The sequence below is a fragment of the Ovis canadensis genome, chromosome 9 (assembly GCF_042477335.2).
Source record: "Ovis canadensis isolate MfBH-ARS-UI-01 breed Bighorn chromosome 9, ARS-UI_OviCan_v2, whole genome shotgun sequence".
Lineage (NCBI taxonomy): Eukaryota > Metazoa > Chordata > Mammalia > Artiodactyla > Bovidae > Ovis > Ovis canadensis.
In genome coordinates this window covers 26463758-26487963 of record NC_091253.1, presented here as the reverse complement: position 1 = coordinate 26487963, position 24206 = coordinate 26463758, and the positions used below count along the sequence as shown (strand labels likewise).

At 50.7% G+C, this 24206-nt stretch overlaps 1 protein-coding gene across 5 annotated transcripts in view; it reads right to left on the bottom strand.

Moving 5' to 3' along the window:
• TRAPPC9 (trafficking protein particle complex subunit 9) overlaps positions 1-24206 on the bottom strand; it is a 387455-nt gene that overhangs the window by 158768 nt on the left and 204481 nt on the right. For all 5 annotated transcript variants that reach the window (XM_069600923.1, XM_069600926.1, XM_069600925.1 and 2 more), the window contains one exon: positions 1634-1776. In XM_069600923.1, the coding sequence (XP_069457024.1) occupies positions 1634-1776 (143 nt within the window). The remainder of the gene's footprint in view (positions 1-1633; positions 1777-24206) is intronic.

Here is a 24206-nt window from a genome sequence, read left to right as displayed (position 1 = left end):
GAGACGGGGCGGGAAAGGAGAGGGACTAGAGGAGATCCAAAGCCAACCCACAAGCAGGGAAAAGAAACACGTAGGCCAAAAGGAAGAGAGTGAGGCCGGCAACCAGGAGCCAAACAGCACATCAGCCCACCGCCAGCTCTTCCAGTGTGCCGCACGAACCACACGGCAGCAATTTTTCTCGTCTTAAATTGTCATTAAGAGCTGCAGGGGCCATGGCATGGAAGCCAGACAGCAATAGGGGGAAACGAATCCAACTTGGTGACAATCTACGCTGCTTCTCAGACCTATTTATGTGAGCGGCGGCAGCAGGAGACGAGGGGACGAGAAAGAGGCACACGCCAGGGTGACGGTGGAGCGGGCTGAATGCATGGGAAGGGCCTGAGAAGCTCGAACAGCATCTGGCAGGCGTCCCGGCCAAAGCTTCCTGCCGGCAAGTGCTTTGATGCCTTTTACAAATTCAAAACAGAGGCGAGCGCTGGCAAGAGAGACCATTACTCTGTGGATTGAAAAAGTGATAGATGATGAAATGCGATGCTGAAAAGCCCAAGCTCAGCCACTGATTCTCACCGAGGCCATTTCCCGCGGCTGGAGAAAAGCAGTCTTTCCTATGAACTCAAACTGCCCTTACTTTGGTTGGGGGACGGCGGGGGTTGGGGGGGAGAGCTGTATCACTCTAAAGAGAGTTTTCCATCGACATTAACATCCCCCATTATACTCTGTGGACAACAGAGCCCACAGGTGGAGGGGGCTGCTGCTCATGACGGTCTCTCCCACCACGGTCAGCGTAAGTACCACCAGGCCACCCCATGCTACCCGGAGAGGTAAGGCGTCCCTAGATAGGGGGATGTGGAAGCACCCGGGGGTCAGGACCTGCCTTCCGAAGGCTGCTCACCACCTGGGCAGGAATCCAACCCCACAGGGTCTCCAGATGTCTGCAGCCCCATCCGGCACTATCCCCAGGTCACCACAGGTCAGCTTAGGGTGAGAAACTGTCATTCTCCCACCTAAGGGAGGAACAGCCTCTAGTATCTCTGGCCTCTTCTGGATCTGAAGCAGACAAACTGATTTCTTCCTCCCTGAAGGAAGGCTAGGCCGGGAGAACCAAGCAGGAGGAAAATCCTCCCCCAGGGAGGGCGCTCTGGGCAGAATGACCCACCCTCCCGACAGCTGGGGGCTCCAGGAAGAGCGGGCCGAGATGCTGGATGGCCTAGCCCTGCGCAGTCCTCCTGGGAGGACAGCGGGACAGAGACAGACAGGCTGGACTCCTCCAGGAGTGTCCAAGGCACAGGGCCATGTGCCAAGTCCCTGCTAACAGGAGAGCTGCGCCAGACCGGAGCAAGGCCCGGGCTCGGGACAACGGGCGGGAACTCTGTCCCGCCCCATGACGACCACAAGCCAGCAAGCGGCAGGGATGACGCGATCACCGCAGCGCGGGCCAAGTGGGAAGCCCGCCCACCCCATCTCCCTGAAGAGGCATTTCCCCACACTGCCTGTTCATCTGATGAAGACCCGGGGAGGCTAGCCACCCTGGCACACTGGGCGGTGGGGCCGAGGTGAGCACCACGGCCAGGGCTGCAGGTGCAGCGCCATCAGCCACGAGGGCAAGGCTGGCGAAGAGCTGAGGTGCACGTACCTGGTGGCCGGCAGGGTACTGACCCGCGTGAAGAACACAGACGGTTCCACCTCCACGTGTAGCCCCAGGGCCAGGTTCCTGTAATACCCTTCAACGTGGCCTGGGCCTCCGGAGTATTTGAAGTTCAGGACAGCTTCCAGGGTCTAAAAAGATGGAAGAAAAAAAAAAAAAGGTCACTTACTACTCCCTGAGCCAACTGCCATCCAGCCACGTGGCCGGCCTCCCTCAGGTGAGGAAGGTGAAGCGATGGGCACTGGGCAGCTCCACCAGGGCGGCCACTGGCACCTGACCCTGGTGCCATCTTTCCTCCAACGACGCCCCACAGCTAACAACACGCACGATTCTCAGCCTGCAAACACGAATGGAGAGAAGCTCGAGGATGATTCTGTGATGGGATCCAGCATTTCAGAGAGACAAGTGCATCTCAGTCAGCGTCACTTAAACACACAGATCCGGCTGGGGGGCTGGGTGGGTGTTTCCATGAGGGAGCTGGAGCATGGCTCCTGGGCTAACAGTGAGCAAGGCTGACGAGCCCGAGACTCATGCAGATAAGGTCACTGGGCAGCCATGGAGCCAGAAGGCCAAGCAGAAACAAGTCCCTTCCAGGAGGGACATGGCGGGGACACCTGACCAGGGGCAGAGCCGGCCACCACACAAGCCGGCAAGAAGGAGTCAGTTCAGATGTCCATGAACTTCTAAGGGCTGAGGAGGGGCTCTACAAATAGTGGAGACCCTCCAGATGCAAGGACAGTTCCCGCCCATGCCAGGCTCTTCTCCAAGGACCTCCCCTGGGGGCCCTGCACACTCCCCTAGGAGACTGCCACAGGCAGAGGTACCAGGGAGCCTCCTGGTACCAGGTAGTAAAGGCCTGGAGGACGTGGTCAGCAGCCACCAGGGGAAAAGCATGAAACGAAAACCCCAGCTCCAACCCTTTGCCCCCATCCCGCCCCCATCCACACCCTTCTCTCCTCCAAAGCAAAATCTTTAGCTTCTGGAGGAGGGGTGAGCAATGCCAAAGGCACACAGGCAGGGGTAAATATCCTTCCTAGTGAGGCGAGGAGAGGAGGGCCAGGAGGACAGGAGAGACAGAGCGGGAAGCCCGTTCAGAGCGCCCGCCTCTAGACCAGGCAGAGGCTGGTGCTACTGGGAGGGGGCGGGTGGTGCAGGGACTCCGAGAGCCCACACCCACTATGTGGGGTGCAACTCCAACCGGGGGTGGCGGCAGCGGGAGTGCCCCTCTGCTCCTGCAGGCCCCCGGGAGGAAGCCCCTGGGGTAGGAGGGAAGGTGTGGAGAGACCCCCATCCAGGTGCTGGCAGGCAGGGAGGGCTCAGGGCCGAGGAGAGAGGACCTTTATGGGGAAACCGCCTGGAACCTCAGCAGCCCCTACCTCCTTCCTCGCCCTCCCCCAGCACGATCCAGAGCCTGTGCCGCACCAACAGTAACCATGGCAACAGGAAATCTCAACCCCAGCTCAGCTCCTACTAAAATGACTCAGCCTTCCCCAGTAAGGTCCTAAAACAGGCAACAGCACACTGCGGCCTGTGGGCCACACCTGGCCTGCAGCCTGGCTCTGGATGCCCTGGAGCTGAGAACAGTCTTTTACATTTTTAAAGGGCTGCACCACAAAACAAATGACAAAACCAAAGAAGAATATGCAACAGAGACCACAGCCGGCCAGCACAGCTGAAATATTTATCAGATGCTCCTTCACAAAAGAAGTTGACTAATAAAACTCTTAAGAAGCAAACATAGCCGTCAATCATCGGGACCTTGGATTAGGAATGATTCCAGAGATAACACACCAAGAGACAAGTGGCTGGGGTCATGGAAACCCAAGGAGGGCAGAACTTTGGAGAGGAGGGCTGGAATGCCCACTGCTGCAGCCAAGCCATGTAAACAGGGCCTGAGAAAGTGTCCACCACATCTGGAGACAGGCTGGGCTCCGATGACCCTAGTAGGGGTGTTTCCCAGAAAAGAAAGAGGGAGGGTGAGCTGGGAGCACTGTCAGGGCTGACAGTGCCGACGGGGCCTCAAAACCGTGTGTTCAGGGTGGGGATTCGAGCACACGCCCACCCATGAGAGCCGAGGGAAGCCACGTGTCCCAACCTCACAGCAGGCCCACCCGCCTGCCCTCCTCCCCGCGCTCCACCAGTCACGACTCAATAAACTGTCCATGCGAGACACAGCGCTTAGCCCTCAGGCAATGGCAACTGACTCCAGCACTCTTGCCTGGAAAATCCCATGGACAGAGGAGCCTGGTAGGCTGCAGTCCACAGGGGTGCGCAGAGTCAGACATGACTGAGCGACTTCACTTTCACTTTTCACTTTCATGCACTGGAGAAGGAAATGGCAACCCACTCCAGTGTTCTTGCCTGGAGAATCCCAGGGACGGGGGAGCCTGGTGGGCTGCCATCTATGGGGTCGCACTGAAGCGACTTAGCAGCAGCAGCAGCAACTGCTTTCAGTTACTGAAAGCAGTTACCTTTGGGTATATCCCCCAGAAGTGGAGCTGCTGGATCAGAAGATAATCCTGTATCGAACCTCTTTAAAGAGCCCCCGTACCATGTCCTACTGTGACAGAACTGTTTTACATTCCTGACAGCTGTGCAAAGGGATTCCAATCTCTCCATATCCTCAACAATACTTATTTTTTCCTAGTTGATTGGTTGTTTTTAATAACCACCATCCTAATGGGGGTGAAGTGGTGTCTCATTTTGGTTTTGATCTGCATTTCCCTAATGACTAATGGTGTTGAGCATCTTTTTATATGGTTACTGGCCGTTTGCATATCACTGGGAAAATGCCTACTCAAGTCCTTCAGTCCCATTTTAAAAGCTCATTGTTCCAACTCATCTCCCACTGCTCTTCAAGGTGGACATGTTTACAGGCTCCCCTGAACTTTGGTACTACTGATTCTCTGAACCTGTATAAATGTTGCTCCTCCTTCATGCCCGCCCCCCCGTTTCCAGTAAGATGGCTGTACTGCCTTACTTTAAAAGGACTCAACGAAATATAGATTGAAAAATAAAAAAATACTCAAGCATCATATTTTGTTCTTACCAAAATCCGAAATTCTTTTTACACAGCATATAGCACTGTACTGTAATCTCAAAAGGACGGCCAAGTTTATGACCTAAACTTTTGAAAACCCTTGTCAGCACAAGGTGAGACCCCCTCATACACACATCCCAACAATCCTTTCTGTGATGACTTTTTTAATCCAACAGACTTCCATTTGTTTGGCCTATTCTTTCATTCATTTTTTCAATCACTTCCTGGGTACTTTCTGAGCGCCCGGATCTGTGCTTAGAACAGTGAATGCAGTAGGGTCCCTGATCTCAGAAAGCTCAGTGTCAAGTCAATGGATGTCTGAGTAAATTAATTGATAAATGAACAAATAAAGCCAATCCACCATCCACTATATTCATGGCAGCCTCTGCAAATGCAGGCATGCGGGGTCAAGGAAATAAACAGATTCTCAACAATGGCCTTGAAAAGCCAAAATCTGTGAAGTAAGAAAAAAAAAATTCATGCTGGATTTTCTGTTCTTTAAAGTAAACTTACAAGTTGTCTCCAGGGAGTGATATAGTAGAAACCACCTGGGAAATAAGCAAAAACTACACACAGAGAGGTAGCTGTCAAGTACCAGATAGCAAAGAAGGAACTGTATTTTTATTTTCTTGGAATTGGCTATTTCCTTACTCTGTAGAGAAGCAAGTAAAAGATATAATTGTGGGGGAAAATATGCAATTTATGAAAACAAACACAAAAAAGATTCTGTGAAATTATTGCATACTACTACTGCCTTCCTTCCTTGATTAAAAAAAATGCCTTCTCAGCTCCATAAAACTAGAATATTTTAATAAAGCCACAATGTGGGCTGATAAGGGAAAAGACAGGGGATGCCCAAGCTTTATTCCAATGAGAATGTAAGGGGGGACAAGGCACCACTATGCCATAGGACTTCTTCTTCAGACATGTGACGGTCTCAATATACAAATCAGAAATGGGCAAAGAGTTACAGAAAAAGTGTTTATTTTCTAGCTATATAATAATTTGTTATTTGAGCTGAAATGAAAGGTCTTTCAAGAGCTGCCTTTTACTGAGCACCTACTAAGTGCCAGGTGCTGTGCTGCCTGAGCCTCACAGACAGGCTCTAACACTGAGGGCCCTCCAAGGGAGTCCAGTTGGCATAAATGAGCAGCTCAGTGAGTGGCCGAGGCCACCGGTCCAGGCTCAAGCGCAGAGCTGCGCGGCTGCACAGCCCGTGGTCTTCCGTGTACAGGACTGCCCAGGGCAGTGCTCACCCATCCGTCCACCACTCACTCACTCACTCACCCTGGATGGGTGTCCACGAGTGTGAGGGACTGTGGCAGAAGACATGATGCCATCCCTGTGGGCTCAGGCCTAGTCAAAGACACAAGCCCCTGAACCCCTAAGACAGCTGTGATACGCTATGCCACAGACAAGTGCCCTGGATACACGAGGGTACAGGAGAAAAGAGGACGGGGTGTGTCTAGGGTAGAGCTGCAGAAGAGACCACAACCCAGCACGAAGAGAGGACTGGGTGATTATTAAACAGAAACTGGACGAATGATGAAAGAAAAAAAAAATCAATTAAACGAAAACTCATTTCATGAAAGTACCAGTCAAAGCAACAATCCTCAAAGTTCGGCTGATCAAGGAAAAAAGAAGTGAGAAACTGGTCACTAATATCAGGAATGAAAATGACTATCAGCACAGAGCATACACACATGAAAGGGATGATAAAGAAAGAGGGTAAACAACTTCGCGCCAATAGATTGAGCGACTTAGGTGATGGGTGCACGTTACCAAATGGAACCAACAAGAAACAGGAGACTCAAAGAACTTCCTGCTAATTGAAGACACAGGATTTATAAACTAACACGGGACTTATAAGTGAGCGTGAGATTTATAAATTAACACACCCTCCTAAAAGAAACCCCAAACTCAGAGGGCTTCCCAGCTGAATTCTATCAAAACCTAATTTTAGATACAACACCAGTTTATACAAACACATTCAGGAAAAAAAGGAGAAAAAGTTCCTTCTTTTTATGAGGCCAGTTATTACCCAAATGCTAAAAGCAGAGAGCTTGCAAAGAAACCTACAGGCCTATATTCCTCGTGAATTTAGATGTAAAAATCCTCAATTATTACTGAGTCAAATACAGTAATATTTAAAATGAGTACTACATCAGGACCAAGTAAGCTTAACAATCGAAGGTTTGGCTTGACGTTAGAAATCAATCAATGTCATTCACCATATTAACAGACCATTAACAGGCAAAACAGAAGAGCTGTATGATTATCTCAGTAGCCGCAAAGAATGCAACTGAAAAAATTCAAAACCCATTTATGATTTCTTTAAAGATCTCAGCAAAATAGGCATAAAAAGGAATGGCTCCAATCCACAAAGTGCACCCATGAAAAACTTGCCGTTAAAACCAACTTAACCATAAACAATGTTTTGCCTCTAAAATCTAGAGTAAGGCAAGGACATAGCTGTCATTACTTCAATCAACAACGCAATAGAGATCCTAGGGAAGCCGATAAAGCGAGAAATTAAAATCATGTATGTCAGAAAGGAAGAAGTCAAACTGTCTTTTCATAGGTGACAGTCATGTCTCCACACACACCAAAAAAAACCCCTAGATTATCTGCTAGAGCTCTCAGAAATTGCTAGTGGCACGATGAAATTTACAGTCACTTTGGAAAACAACAAGCAATTCTTAAACTTAAGCATGCTGCTAAGTCGCTTCAGTCGTGTCCGACTCTGTGCGACCCCATAGACGGCAGCCCACCAGGCTCCCCCGTCCCTGGGATTCTCCAGGCAAGAACACTGGAGTGGGTTGCCATTTCCTTCTCCAAGGCCTGAAAGTGAAAAGTGAAAGTAAAGTCGCTCAGTCGTGTCCAACTCTCAGCAACCCCGTGGACTGCAGCCCACCAGGCTCCTCCACCCATGGGTTTTTCCAGGCAAGAGTGCTTGAGTGGGGTGCCATTGCCTTCTCCAAAACTTAAGCATAGAGTTAATAAATTATTCAGTAATGAAACTCCCACCAAGAAAAATAAAAACATATATCCATACCAAGAACATATGTGTAAATGTCCCTGGGAACTTTATTCATGGTACAAGTTTAACGTAATCTCAGTGTCCAACAGGAGGCAGGTGACTAGATGAACAAATTTTATGGAATACTACTGAGCAACAAAACGGAGCCAACTACTGACAGACATAACACGAGAAAATCTCCAAAACATCATTCTGAAAGAGGCCAGCAAGAAAGGAGTATATACTGTAGGCTTGCATGTATGGGAGATGCTAGAAAAGGTTACTCTTTAGGACAAAAGGCAAATCAGTGTCTCCGGGGTTGGGGGGGCAGGAGAGGACTGGCTGTAAAGGGGTCAGGGAAGCTTGCAGTAGTAAGAATATTCTGAATCTTGACGGACTTCCCTGGTGGCTCAGACAGTAGAGAGTCTGCCGGCTCGATCCCTGGGTCTAGAAGATCCCCTGGATTAGGAAATGGCAACCCACTCCAGTATTCTTGCCTCAAGAATCCCATGGATGGAGGAGCCTGGTGGGCGACAGTCCATGGGGTCACAGAGAGTCACGACACGACGGAGCTTTTTATTCAGTTCTTATAAAACTTTTTTACATTTTATAAAACTTTTATATAGTTAGTGTGGCTGTATTTTACAGAACACAAATTACACCCAATAAAGGTGATTTTAGAAACTGATCCTGATCCTCAGCAGGCACAAAATCACTTGCAGACACTGACACAGAGGACTCCAAAGCCATCGTGTGGGGCACGCTGATGGAGCACCACCTGTGTCCGAGGATAAGCGTGGAGCCTCAGGAATCCTAGGCTCTGGCGGAGCCAGGGTCGCTCTTGGAACCTCACACGACCTTGGAAAAGTCAGGTTCCTCCTCCGGTCCTCGGCACACACATCTATACAATCTGAGTCTTCCCACCAGTTCTCATGTGAATCGTTACGGTTCATTTCGTAATGCTAATCTAATGTTCCACGACTTCTAATCTAACTAAGGCCAGAGCCAGAGAAAAACAATCAGCCTGAGCAGCACCCTAACTAATTTATATGTCTAAGAAGTTGATCTCTGATTTTCAAAGACCTCAGATGGACCTGCTGCCACAGGTTCGCCTCCTCCCTATTTCTGTGACATGACACAAGATTTAACAGCTGTGATGTTATTCGCTTAATAAGCCAAGGGCCCAGCTGAGGCTCATACCCCAAGAGGCCAGTCCTACTGTTAACTTAAGGTCAATGAAACATACAAATGAAAGCATTACCATTACTTTCCAGTTAATTAGCACTTCTGGCCAAAGTCTTTCTTCAGTGTTAATTATGCCTTAAAAACGCCAAGTGACTACAAATTAAATGGTACATCCACAATAACGCAGAAATGGGTCTTAGCAGTACCAGCCATTAGAACAGCTTCTATTCAAGAGGCCCCGAAGTACCTTAGAGGCTGAGAAGACTCGAGGTCTAGATGGAGAGGGATGTGTCTGGGGACTGTTAAAAGGCCACGTCAAAAATCTGATTGCTGGTACCAAAAAAAGGACCCAATTCATCTTTTTTTGATGTGAAATACAGGTTCATATCATTTGACCATTTTTTTAAACTGACCTGTCAGTTTTTTTCTTCCACATATCTAGGAGATTATTAACTAACTTTCATCGTTCTCAATACATTTACCTAGCTTTCATCATTACATCCTTATCTGTGATACAAGCTGCAAATATTTTTTCACAGTGGGACAGTGTCTTTGAATTTATTTAGGATGCTCTTCTGAGAAGGAAAGGGCAACCCACTCTGGTATTCTTGCCTGGAGAATCCCATGAACAGAAGAGCCTGGAGGGCTACAGTCCACAGGATCGCAACGAGCCAGACACGGTTGAAGCGACTTAGTACAAGATGTTCTTTGCTTGGAAGAAATGTTAAATTTTTTTTGCAGTTAATGTATCAATCTTTTACCTTACATCTCTTGCACATTTTTCATGGTTCCTGAATCATGATTAGACACCCTCTCCACACTCCACGGTCATAAGATATAATTCTCCCCCATTTTCCTCTATGACTTTAAGGTTTATATTTTAAACTTTTCACTTCAATATTATTTCAAAGTGACAGAAAATTTGAAAGTACAAAAAAAATCACCCCATTACCCAATTCAAAGACCGGTCACATTTTCCCCCATTATTTTTTAATATTATTTTTAAATCAGAGGATAATTTACAATATTGTGATGGTTTTGCCATATACTTTAATCCTCTCTCTTCCAGATAGAGACAGAGAGACAGATAGATAATGACGATATGGTGTCTGCAAGGCTTCTCCATTGTACCATGCGTGTTTTTCCTTAGTAATTAACAAGTAATTAGTGTGGAGATGCTTCGAGAGTTGATAAACACCTTATTCCTCATTAAATTTTCATGCACCAGTTTCGCATTCATTGACAATTTTCTAACAACATCGCTCATTACCACTAAGGTGCTTGCTTCAAGGGTTTTTCAGTAAGCAAACCTGAGAAATATATATGTTCATATGTGCACATCTGTGTCCATGTACACATACACATAAATACTGGCATCTCACTATAGACAGATATAAGTATATATATGGACAAAGATACAGAAATAAACACAAACAGGACAGGAAGTTCAGGGTCATAGCTCAAGTTGCAAACTGATACCACAAAATTCATTCCCATTTCCCCTTCCCACATCTGTGACAACGGTCTCTAATATGAGGGACCTAACTTTCATCATTCTCAATATATTCACTCAACTGCTCACACATGAAATACACAGAGAGCGTTTTCATAACTGCTAATATATGCCACTGTGAAAGAGTTTATCTGTTAATGTTTCCTTTTTGGTGTGAGGTAAACATTAAAGAATATACCTAAGTATACAGTTCAACGACTCCCCGTGTAACTGTCAGCCTAATAAAGATACGGAACACTCCCACCAAAGTAAAGGGTTCCCCTGGGGCCCCTGCTAATCAGCCACACGCTCCTGTGGACAACCACTTTTCCAGAAAGTTCCACCACAGATTAGATTTGCGCCTTCTCGAATTTCACATATGTGGACTCATCCAGCATGCTCCTGTGATAGCTGGCTTCCTGAGTACAATATGTTCGTGGGACTCATCCGTGTTATCATGTGTTGAGGACGTACAGTGACAGCTACACCTCCCATACCACAATCCATCCCATTTCCAAGCCATAGACATCTGAGCTGTTTTCAATTTCAGCACATTAAAAAATCAAGCTGGTACAAACAAACTCTTGTGCAAGTCTTTTTTGGTGAATGTGTGAATATTTGCTTTTCTCTTGGATAAATACCTAAGGGTGAAATTGCTGGGTCATTATGGCAGACATCTGTTTAATCTACTAAGAATCTGCAGTTTCCCAAATTAGGCATTAGACTCCCACTAACAAGGTAAGAGAGTTCCGGTTGCTCTACATCATCACCGGCACCGTGTGTGTTGTTAAGCTTTTTTAAATTAAGTCATCCCGGTAGGTGCCTATCTCACGGTGGCACGAATCTGTGTTTCCAACAGGCACCGTGTCAGTGTCGCCAAGAGTGTGCATGGAGAACGCCTCCAGTGAATGGTGGACAGAGGACGGGCGTGGACAGACGCCGGCTCAGGCGCACGGCCCTCTGGGTGAGTGGCTACAGTGAGCAGCCTGCCCACAAGGAGGGGCCTGTGCTCGCTCAAGAACGCCCAGCACCACGCGTGGCGCTGGCCAGGGCAGGGTGAAGTCAACACCGACAAAGGAGAGAAAGAGGCGGGCAGAGGTTTCGGCGGGAAACCAGAGGCGGTGTGCCAGTATCTGTGCCATCTGTCAGACCCGCGTGACCAGACTGCTCCCCATCATGGCTGGGGACAGGACGGCCTCCTCCTTGGCGGCAGGTAGCCTCCGCCCTCGCCCACGGGGCCTGCTCCCCACAGTCCCGAGCCCCACCATCAGACCCGGCACCCGGTTCTCCTGGGACGGAGGTACACAGATGTGGGGGGACAGGACAAAGCGCTGGAGTCCAACCCGAGCCTGCTGGCCCAGCACCTAGCGCACGGCGAGACCCCATCCGACGCCAAGTCTGCCTCTCATCTGTGCCTAACAGCGTCCCAGCCCCGGGTGTGGAACCACAGTCACCACAGGTGGGCCCACCTTCGCCGCGTATGGCCTCTTCGACAGGCGTGGGGCCCCCTGGTCTGTTAACCAGGGCCGGACACACGGATCTCACTTCCTCACACGGCTGACACGCCACTAACGGCTTTCCTCCAGAAAGGGAAACACTCAAGCAGCCGCCGAAGCCCCGCAAGCCTACTCAGGACGTGAGACGGTGACCACCTGCACAGCTGGCATCTCGCGAGGCCCTGACTTCTAAGCTGGGCTGCTCCTGATTCACTTCCGCTGGTGCCTTCAGTCATTCAGCGACTCTTCTGGCCTGTCGCCTCTGCCTCTTTCTCACTCCAGCAGACTCCTCTCTTTAAAGAGCAAACAAACTTTCTGCCTGCTTGGCCGGCAGTGGTACTTCTCGGCCCTTGGAGCGGGTGACCCTGGTAAACTCCACCTCTCTGGGGACCTCCACCCTTCATCTTCACAGGGGGAATCAGTTCACCAGCTGCTTTACCGAGTGCCTTTCCAGCTCGGTGGGTACAACAGGCCACAACGAGAGCCTTCTGTCCTGCCCAGACTTCAGCGGCTCCACCCCCAGGACGAAGGACGAGCAGCTGAGACTCAGGGGCGCTTTTGTGAGCCCCCCCGGTTGGCCTTCTGTCCCCAACAGCGAAGACTGACTCTGGCACTCAGAATTTCTTCTTCTGGTCTGTAATCTGCTCTCATCTTTCTGAGATCCTTCTGAACATCCTGGCCAACAGGAACAGAGGGTAAGGACCTAAGACTCCATTTTAATGGCCATCTATCATTATACATTGAATTCCACTTGCTCTCTTCATGGTGTAGTTTAAACCTCAAAACCCTTAAGAGAAGAGCTGATTAGCCCCATTTTGCAGGTAAGAGGAGGCTCGAGGAGGAGCAAGCGGTACGCTCCATACCCACCCTCTGCAGAGAACTGGTTCTCCATTCTTCGGCTTCCACGCAAAAGACCTTCCCCAAATACTCCCCTCCCACCCGGTTCCAGGACCTGCTTCACACAGAAAACATCGGCTACCCTGACCCCCACTGGCCACTCGGAGGACTGAGAGACCAACATGGGGGCCTCCAGTTGAATTTGATAGCCTGTCTCCTCTAGCACGTCTCCTGACACAGGAGCTCTGCCCTCGCGCTCATCTGAGTCACCTGGAGAGCTCATTTAACCAGAGGGCTGGCCCACACTGGTGTTTCTGCTTTGTGGGTCCAGGTGGGGCTTGAGAATCTGCCTTTCTGAGGAGACCCCAGGACGCTGACACTACTGGTCCGGAGACCACACTCCGGAAGCCACCTCTGCAGACGGGGAGCAGAGGCCAGCCTCCCCAGCCGGTGAGTTGGGGGAGGGTGGGCTGTGCACGCCCCACACAGCCCCTGTCCTCCACAGGCCCTGCCAGCTCACCCGAGTCTCAGAGCTGTCCCTCGGATGAGAACAGTGGACTTCAGTTCCGCCCTTGACTGCATGGACATGCTAAGTCCACGGGGAGGCGCTGGGGGAGCCCACGTGGCCACGGCGAGGCCGGCCCTCCCACCCAGCTGCTCCAGGTAGGTGAGCAAACCAGGCCCCTCTGTCACGCACCTCAGCTGCTTCAGACTTAGATGGTGCCGGCAGGGTGCAGACCGGGCTCCTCTCAGACCCCGTCACACACGTGAAGACAGCCCAACGGCCCCGTCCTTCCACGGCTCCTCAGCAGGCCAGGCAGAGCCGCCACCTCAACTGTCCACAGACCCTCACTGAGCCCCGCCCCAGGCTGGGCACTGCCCTGGCCAAGAGCTCGAGGAGGGGGCCAGGCTGCTCCAGAAGAGGCTGGAGACAAGGAGAAGCCAGGCTGCCCCATCCTGTTGTGAACGTGAGCCCGGCTGCATGAAGGCAGGCGAGACGGGAAGCGGCCAGTTGAGGCAAGCAGGGCCCCCAGGCAGGCCAGCAGCAGCGGTGGAACCAAGACGGCAGGAACGAGCCACGACAGGCCGGGCCTCGGCTACACACGCAGACACTGACTCTCAAGACCTCGCCTCCCAAGACCGCTGGCCTACAAAGCCGCCCACGCGCCCATGAAGAAACTGCACCTGGACAGGGATCCGTCCGGCCAGTCGCACAGCCTGTCCAAGGCAGGACTGAATCCCACACCCGCCCCACTCCGACATCCGTCGTAGACGGCCACGGCACCGCTGTGGGAAGTCATTATCACCCACTGAAATGTCAGGTCGCTCCCCTGGGAGTCCCTCCAGGCTCAGCGGTGCCCCCGAGGCTGGCTGGCAGCCTGGCACTCTGTCAGACAGAGTGGTTCAATCATCGCTCACTGAATAAATAAATGAATGAACGGGAGGACTACCTTCATCATTGATATTAAGAGCTTTCAGAGGATTATGGCTTCCTGGCCTCTGGGAGAATAAATCTCTATTACAAATGGAAACCTTAGAGTTCCGCAGATGGGTTTTTTCCCCCCCAAATGCACAGCTGCATAAAGAAAATTACCCCTTGTGTGCTAAATATGCATTTCTAATTACACTTACCTAAGACGCTTCATTCTCAAGGTTAAGAATAGCTAAATAATATAAATTACAAAGGGGTAATATTCTGGGTCAGCTGAAAACATTAAGCTGGGATTAGCGAACAGTCAGTAAGTCATCAAGAAGCATCATTATGTTAAAAACAAAACAGATGCGGAATGAGGGCAGAGAACTTCACCCCGGAACGGGAACCAAGCTGCCCCTGAGGCACTGATCTCCTACCTCACTTGAGTCCCTGCCTCTGGTTACCGCCGCCAGCACAGCGAGGAGAGAAAGGCGGCGGCCAGGGGCGCAAGGAGCCCACTGCAGACAGCGCCGTGCACCTGCCGGCTGGGCCGGAACAGAACCCCGCTCCAGCTCCGGGCTCCTGTGGCAGGGAGGGCCCCACCTGTGGGGCAGCCGTGAGCAAAGGATGAGAAAGGAGGGCCAGGGGGTCAACAAGCCTCTGCTCCCTCCGCTGCCATGGGGTAGGACTCCTCCAGCCTGACGAAGAGGAAGCCGCGTATGGGCAGCCTCTGGGGAGATGAGACCAACATGCAAGGACACCGCCTGGTCAACGGCCACGCAGCCACTGGGGGCCCAGGCCCACTGGGGCCCTTGACTCCTGTCCTCCGGACAGCCGCGCCGAGTCAACGTCATTCTATTTCACCAAGAGAAGCGAAAAGCCGCTATCACCAAGACGATGATTTGAATGTAGTTTGCACTCTGACGTGTGTTAGTCACGTCTGACTCTGGAGGATCCCCTGGAGGAGGGCATGGCAACACACTCCAGTATTCTTGTCTGGAGAATCCCATGGACAGAGGAGCCTGGCGGGCTACAGTCTGTGGGGTCGTGGAGTCGGACACGACTGAGCAACTAACACTTGCTCAATACTCTAGCCGGCTAGCTTTCCAGAGTCAGTGGCCCTTCTCAAAACAACAGTGGGATTTTAATGAGAAGTAACAGGAACTAGGGGACTGTTTTTACATTCAATCCGGGGCCAGATCCAGACTAGGGGATGGGGTGAGCCCACCTTCTAGCTAAGGACACCGGAGAAGCAGCCCTCAGGCTGCAAGACGAGGCTGGAAGATGGGTGTGGGCAGACTGAGAGCTCCCCATGACTTGACTCCTCATGGCGGTATGGAAGGGACTCCCTGCACGCCTCACAGCCACTGCACCCCTTCCCTCCTTTCCCGGCTGGGTGCCCGGCCTTCATCCTGAGCTCACAGACACATGAGTCACACCCCGCCTACGGGGCCGCACCAGCACCTCCAGTAGGAGGCGACTCCGGCGGTAAGGGTGGCACACACCCCTCCTCGTCCCTCAGCTCCGAGCGGGGACGCGGGACCTCAGCGCCTTGGGGAGGCAAGGCCGCAATGGCCACGAGAGGAACGGACCCGGGGAGCAGTCCCCCGAGCTGCTGGGGAAGGCAGGGGTGACGAACGTGGAAACCGGGGTCCAGCGCGCAGAAGAAAAAGCCCAGAGGTCACACGACCCATTAAGGGAGGGCAGGGCCAGACCCAGTCCTTCAGAGTGAGGCTAGAACTTCCAAGGAGGACGGTCCCGTCAGCAGACTCACAGCCTCAGTCCTCTCCTCCTGAGCTCCTGGAAAGTGGACGTTCTCCACGTCCACCCGGCCTCTGCCTGTGGAAGCGGAGCTTCCAGGGGTCACCTGTTCTGCACGTGGGCGCCTGCCCTTCTCTCAGGGGCCCTGGGACACCTGGGTGGGAAGACACAGCCAACACGAAGCCAACCCCCCTCAGCCAGGCCTGGCCCCCAGCACAACTGAGATGGTGCCCGCTCCGACACCAGGACTGGGCAAGCAGGGCTGGAGAGGTTTGTGTTCCAGCTCAGAGGTTCCTACTGCTAATTCAAAATCACCGTAGCAAAACAGAATGTGCAAAGCTATCCTAGCACGCAGTGTTTCTCCAGCAAAGGAAAAAAAAAAAAGAAATCCTTAAGAGGACAAAAATGTTTTAAGAAACCTCTTCAACAGGGAGAAAAACAAAATGGTCAAGTCTGAGATAACTTGTACAATAAGTTATAAATAAATAATAATGGTAGGGATGTATTACAATTCAGAGAACAAAAACATCCACGAGCCTCTACTGGGAGTGGTGAGCTGATGGAGGAGAAGGGGCTCCTCTTTCCTCCAGAAGAATCTCTGCTAACGAATGTGAGAGGAATGGTGCAATTAGAAAAACCATCCCTTACCAAACACTACGGTTATAACCACTGAGGGTTAGGATCATCGATGGAGGCTGCAATTAGTGAAAGGAAGAGGAGAAGCAGCATATTTAGTCTCAAAGTCCCTCTCACTGACACTTATTAACTGGAAGGCAAAAACTAGCAACTTTTGAGCACAGCTACCCAACAGGTAGGTACCTCCTTGGCCAAGTGATCAAAGTTGTCATCTCCAGGAATGAGACATAAAGGCATCAACCACTGCTCCCGGGGCAGGGTGGGGTGGGGGCTGCCCCGAGAAGGCACACATTGCTCTGGCCCATTCTTATCTAAAATGCATAAGGTCCATTTAATCACCAAGAAATATCAGACAGTCCCAAGCTGAGGAACAGTCTACAGAGACAGCTGGGCAGTATTCTCCTTGCGTGTCGAGACGAGGGGAGACAGACTGAGGACCACCCACCTGCTGGAACGTTCCGCACATGCTTCACTTAATTATCACAAAGCCTGACAAGATGTGTATCACATTTGCACTTTACAGAGCGGGAGAGAGATTTGAGAGAGTCAAGCACACAGTCCTTGCAGCTGGAATCAGAAGTGACCTCTGCCCCAGCAAAGCCAAGTCTGTCCCCATTTCCCCAGGTTTCCTCTGAAGACAGACAGACAATCGTAACTGTCTGCTGATCAATCTCATCAAGTGCCCCTCATTTAGACAGAATTCTCTTACCAAAAACAATTTTCTAAATGCTGAAGGGTAAGTACATCATTTCAAGCAGGAGGCTGGGTCAGGACGAGCAAAGAGAAGCAAGCGGCAAAGTGGTCAAATACTCAGATGACTTAACTGCACTCAGACCCTGTGGGCTCTGCCCCCAGACTGCCCGCAAATGCAGGGCGTTGGGTTCTCGACCTCCCTGGCCTCCATCATTCCCTGGCGGAACGCGGCGGATGGCACGCTAGGATGGCAGGGTCACGTCTGAGCCCACCCACGAGAGCATCAACCCCAGCCCAGCACCTGGGAAGAGCTCAGTGAACCACAGGTGGGGCGGGGGCAGAGGGACAGCAGGCAAGTCTCCCCTCGACCCTCCACGTTCAGGGCGGCGTCACACCGCCCAGAGCAGCCACGTCTAGGAGTCCATGGAAGGCAGCTCGCACGTGCCAGCTTTTGTTTCCCTAAGCACATAGCCTACAGGCAGCTCTCAGCTGACGTGGCGACTCCCAGGGCATGCTACTCCAGTCCCTGGGGTGCTGGTCCCTACTCGGCTGCAGAAGACCCCTAGGTCAGCCCTTAAATGAACTGAGATCAGAACCAGTCAGTGTCAACGGAAAATTAATTTCCAGTCACTTCTCCAAATCTTTAACATATAAGGTGCCGGGCAGACGCTGCATGTACTCTGGCATCACTCTACAGCCAATTCCAAATGCCCTCCCTGCAATCATTCACAGGGCTCGGTGTCAGCTCAAGAGCATGTGAACGAGAATACAAGCCCCCTCCTGATTCCTCTTCCCCTGGATCAGAACGCTGCCCTCCGCTCTCTGAGCCTCACGGCCCAGGCTTGCTTGGTGAAGGCTTCCTCACGCCTCCATCTGTCCTTCCGTCCACACATGCAACCATCCATCCATTCTCACTCAGCCTCTCCGCTCACTGACACCTCTGGCCCTGGGCCGGCTGGGAACTAGGAATCAGGGATGGAAATACAGGCCTGGAGCCACAAGTTCTCAGGAAATGGCAGGAGAAGATGCCGCAGAGGCAGAGACAAGCAGGCAGAAGGGCCCTGGGAAAATACTCAGGATGGCATCAAGTCTCCACCAAGGCCTGGGGAGGAAGCAGACGGTGTGGAGGAAAGGCTTTTCAGGCTAACGGAACAGCATTTGGAAAAGGAAACAAACACAGGAGGCCCCATTTAGGGAGTCGCATGTAATTCCACCTCTGCATGAAATGTTCCCTTGTATCTCTAATTCTCTTGAAGAGATCTCTAGTCTTTCCCATTCTGTTCTTTTCCTCTATTTCTTTGCACTGATCGCTGAAGAAGGCTTTCTTATCTCTTCTTGCTATTCTTTGGAACTCTGCATTCAGATGCTTATATATTTCCTTTTCTCCTTTTTTGCCTCTCTTCACAGCTATTTGTAAGGCCTTCTGAGACAGCCACTTTGCTTTTTTGCATTTCTTTTCCGTGGGGATGGTCTTGATCCCTGTCTCCTGTACAATGTCAAAAACCTCCGTCCATAGTTCATCAGGCACTCTATCAGATCTAGGCCCTTAAATCTATTTGTCACTTCCACTGTATAATCATAAGGGATCTGATTTAGGTCATACCTGAATGGTCTAGTGGTTTTCCCCACTTTCTTCAATTTAAGTCTGAATTTGGCAATCAGGAGTTCATGATCTGAGCCACAGTCAGCTCCCGGTCTTGTTTTTGCTGACTGTATAGAGCTTCTCCATCTTTGGCTGCTAAGAATATAATCAATCTGATTTTAGTGTTGACCATCTGGTGATGTCCATTAGTAGAGTCTCCTCTTGTGTTGTTGGAAGAAGGTGTTTGCTATGACCAGTGCGTTCTCTTGGCAAAACTCTATTAGCCTTTGCCCTGCTTCATTCCGTACTCCAAGGCCAAATATGCCTGTTACTCCAGGTGTTTCTTGACTTCCTACTTTTGCATTCCAGTCCCCTATAATGAAAACATTTCATGCAAAGATGGGCTCGATAAAGGACAGAAATGGGATGGACCTAACAGAAGCAGACGATATTAAGAGGTGGCAAGAATACACAGAAGAACTGGACAAAAAAGAGCTTCACGACCAAGATAATCATGATGGTGTGATCACTCATCTAAAGCCAGACATCCTGGAATGTGAAGTCAAGTGGGCCTTAGAAAACATCACTACAAACAAAGCTAGTGGAGGTGATGGAATTCCAGTTGAGCTATCTCAAATCCTGAAAGATGATGCTGTGAAAGTGCTACACTCAACGTGCCAGCAAATTTGGAAAACTCAGCAGTGGCCACAGGACTGGAAAAGGTCAGTTTTCATTCCAATCCCAAAGAAAGGCAATGCCAAAGAATGCTCAAACTACCACTCATTACCAACTACCACAATTGCACTCATCTCACACGCTAGTAAAGTAATGGTAATGCTCAAAATTGTCCAAGCCAGGCTTCAGCAATACGTGAACCCTGAACTTCCAGATGTTCAAGCTGGTTTTAGAGAAGGCAGAGGAACCAGAGATCAAATTGCCAACATCCACTGGATTGTGGAAAAAGCAAGAGAGCTCCAGAAAAACATCTATTTCTGCTTTACTAACTATGCCAAAGCCTTTGACTGTGTGGATCACAATAAACTGGAAAATTCTTCAAGAGCTGGGAATACCAGACCACCTGACCTGCCTCTTGAGAAACCTATATGCAGGTCAGGAAGCAACAGTTAGAACTGAACATGGAACAACAAACTGGTTCCAAATAGGAAAAGGAGGACGCCCAGGCTGTATATTGTCACCCTGCTTATTTAACTTCTATGCAGAGTACATCATGAGAAATGCTGGGTTGGAAGAAGCACAAGCTGGAATCAAGACTGCCAGGAGAAATATCAATAACCTCAGATATGCAGATGACACCACCCTTATGGCAGAAAGTGAAGAGGAACTAAAAAGCCTCTTGATCAAAGTGAAAAAGGAGAGCAAAAAAGTTGGCTTAAAGCTCAACATTCAGAAAACTAAGATCATGGCATCTGGTCCCATCACTTTATGGGAAATAGATGGGGAAACAGTAGAAACAGTGTCAGACTTTATTTTTGGGGCTCCAAAATCACTGCAGATGGTAAATGCAGCCATGAAATTAAAAGAGGCTTATTCCTTGGAAGGAAAGTTATGACCAACCTAGACAGCATATTGAAAAGCAGAGATATTACTTTGCCAACAAAGGTCCGTCTAGTCAAGGCTATGGTTTTTCCAGTGGTCATGTATGGATGTGAGAGTTGGACTGTGAAGAAGGCTGAGCGCCGAAGAATGGATGCTTTTGAACTGTGGTGTTGGAGAAGACTCTTGAGAGTCCCTTGGACTGTAAGGAGATCCAAGCAGTCCATCCTAAAGGAGATCAGTCCTGGGTGTTCTTTGGAGGGACTGATGCTAAAGCTGAAGCTCCAGTACTTTGGCCACCTCATGCGAAGAGTTGACTCATTGGAGAAGAAAGACCCTGAAGCTGGGAGGGATTGGAGGCAGGAGGAGAAGGGGACAACAGAGGATGAGATGGCTGGATAGTATCACTGACTCGATGGACATGAGTCTGAGTGAACTCCGGGAATTGGTGATGGACAGGGAGGCCTGGTGTGCTGCGATTCATGGGGTCGCAAAGAGTCGGACACGACTGAGCAACTGAACTGAACTGAACTGATGTAATTCCCTGTGGGCTTCTGGCCTGAGAAGGAAGAGTGACAGAGAAAGAGGGAGGAACCGAGATGAAGAGGCAGGCAGAGGCCAAATTACCAAGGGCCTCAGAGGCGGTGGTTCTCAGACTCTGCTGTGGACTGAGAACTCCTGGAGAGTTCCGTGGTAGTGGTGGTGGTGCCATTTTTTAAATCTACAGTTGTTGTGGTTGTTCAGTCGCTAAGCCCTGTGTGACTCTTTGCGACCCCATGGACTGCAGCATGCCAGGCTTCCCTGTCCTTCACTGTCTCCCGAAGTTTGCTCAAACTCAGGTCCATTGAGTCAGGGATGCCATCCAGGCATCCCATCCTCTGTCACCCCTTTCTCCTCCTGCCCTCGATCTTTCCCAATCTACAGTAGCAAAGCAAAAATTTCTGTAAGATAAATTACATACCCATTTAAGTGTCAAGTTCAAAGAGTTTTTACAAATGAATATCCAGATAACTGACACAGCAAAAGAGATAAAGCTTGTCCACCACCCCACCTCCTACAGTTCCTTTCTGCCCCGTCAGTCTACCCCAGTCTCCCAGCCCTCAGGAAAACAGATTCACTTTCTGTCATCCTAGATGAGTCTGGTTATTCTAGAATTCACACAAATAGAATCACACAGTATGCACTTTCTGTGTCTGGCAGTATAACATTTTGAAATCCATTCCTGTTTTGAAATGCATCGTGGTTTGTTCCTTGTTATTGCCAGGAGCACTCCAGGAACCTACAACCATCGATTTACCTGTTGTTGGACACAGGGATCATTTCCAGTTTGGGGCTATTCTGAACAAAGTTGCAATGAACATTCATGTATAAGTCTTGCAGAGATACAGGTTTTCGTGTTTCTTGGGTAAGAACCAAGTAAGAAAATTGCTTCCTTGGTTGGGAACTATAGGCTTAACTTGCAAAGAAACGGCCATCGCCCTGCAAAGTGGCCGGGCTGCCTTACGCTGTCACCGGCCACCCACGGGTCCCATGCCCTCCACTCTGCCCTGGCCGTCCAGGTAGTGGGCCTGCAGTACCGCCTCACTGTGGTTTGCCTTTAGTTACTCTGAGAATTTATGATCTTCTTTATCTTTTCATATTCATGTATCTTCTTTTGGTTGACCAAATTTTTGTCTTTCATTGGGCAAACATATTAAGTTATATACTTCTTCATATATTCCAGAAATAACTCCAGTTGTATTTTAAGTGACAAATGTTCCCATTTGCTCTTTCTTTCCTCATTCTGCTGCTGCTGCTGCTGCTGCTGAGTCACTTCAGTCGTGTCTGACTCTGTGCGACCCCATAGACGGCAGCCCACCAGGCTCCCCCGTCCCTGGGATTCTCCAGGCAAGAACACCGGAGTGGGTTGCCATTTCCTTCTCCAATGCATGAAAGTGAAAAGTGAAAGTGAGGTCGCTCAGTCGTGTCCGACTCTTAGCGACCCCATGGACTGCAGCCAGCCCACCAATCTCCTCCATCCACGGGATTTTCCAGGCAAGACCTTCTCCCATTCTGTTTCTACTTTTCATTGAATCCTTGAGCATGGCTCTAATACCTGTAGCCACACCCGGGTGTACCAACGCCCTCACACCACGACCGTCCGAGTCTGTTTCAGTGAACCAACTCTTCTCCAGGTGATGGTTCCCGTGTTACGCCTTTTTAAGGGTCGGCAGGCTTTGAGTTGTCCGATGTCTGGAATTCCCGTCTTCCATTTAAGCGTGTTGGAGCTGCTTTCCACTAGTGGTTCAGGGCCCCGGGGCTCGGCCTGCCCCTTCCAGGCTTGTTTCTCAGCTCTTCCAGGGCGAGTCTAGAGCCGCCTCTCCCCTGGAGCCAGGCTGGCCTGAGTCCCGAGGTGTGACCGTCTAAATGAAGGCGGCTGCACCTGCAAAGGCCGCAGCGCTCACTGTGACCACCTCCCAGGCACACGTGTGCCCTTGGCATCACCCAGCTCACACCCCCTGGGGGCTCCGGCCCAGTTCCTTCTGCCCGCACACCCCGGCACAATGATCACAGGGCTCACCGCACTCGCTTCTCTTCTCTCGGGGATCACGTAGCGCTGTGCTGTTTGTTTTCCTTCCATGGCCTGACAACTATCATTTCAATTATTTTCCCCCAATTTTCTAGTGGTTTACCGGAGGAGGGCAAGCCTCCCGTCAATTGCTCTATCATGGCAGAAGCTGGCATTTCACCTGGAGGGCCTTCAGAAAAAAATCAATGCACAGGTCACATTCCCGATCAACTCAATCAGAATTTACGGGAAGGTCCCCACATTGGCAAGTGTATAGGTCACCAGGCGATGCAAATGTTCAGCCGGTCTGAGAAACGGGGCTTTTGGAGGGAGAGGTCAGACAGGAACAGGCCAGCGTTTGTCATTCACATTAAAACTGCCTGGGGAGAAGGGACAGACCCGACCTCAGATTCTGACTTGGCTGGCCCGGCATGGCACTCAGCCATTTCTTTTAAATGCCCCCAGATGATTTGGATCTGGTGGGAAGCCGGAACTGAGAACCAGACCTGTAGGCACTGGGGAGCCACTGGAGGATTTCAAAACCCACAAGGAGGCCGTCGGGTCTGGGAAGACAGGTGTGTGAGCCAGGTTCTCAAGGATCAGGTGGTGTGAGGGGGTGGAGGGAGCGGGAGTGTCAGCCACATGCTCTCAGCCCGAAGCAAGAGAAGCAGGAGGCCGGCTAGACCAGGAGCCTGCACGGGAGGGTGGGGAAGAGGGCGCTGGCCAGGGGCCACAGCGCGCAGCGAGTGACGAGCCCCCTGGAGACCCAGACCTCATCTGTTCACTGCCCCGTCCCCAATACACACCTGTGGATGCCAGTTACACAGTGGTGCTCAAGGAACACTCACAATGGTGCCCGGCCTGGAGCACTCACAATGGTGCCCGGCCTGCAGTGGTACTCACTGTGCTTCCTAACTCAGCCTCATGTACGCCCAGGCGCTCGGTCATTACAGGGTACCTCCACGTCACCACACGTGGCATTTGTGACTCGAACTCTTTCGTCCGTGTGGCCCTCTGCTCCTCAGGCACTCACCTCGCACGCCCATCTGGGAAATGCCTACAGACCCTTCATGCGTCAGTGACAGTGGTACCAACCCTGGGAAACTACCCCACCGGCCCGAGGAGGCCCAGGAAGAATGTCTGCTGAATGGACGGGAGCACAGAACAAGTAGAGTGGCAAGAAAGGACACTCAGATTTTGATACTGAACAAAAAAGATGCCTAAATAGTATTCGGACCCCTCAGCGCACGCTTTCTTCGGGAAATAGTTCTCTCCATGGGATGCTGAACTAACAGGAACTAAAA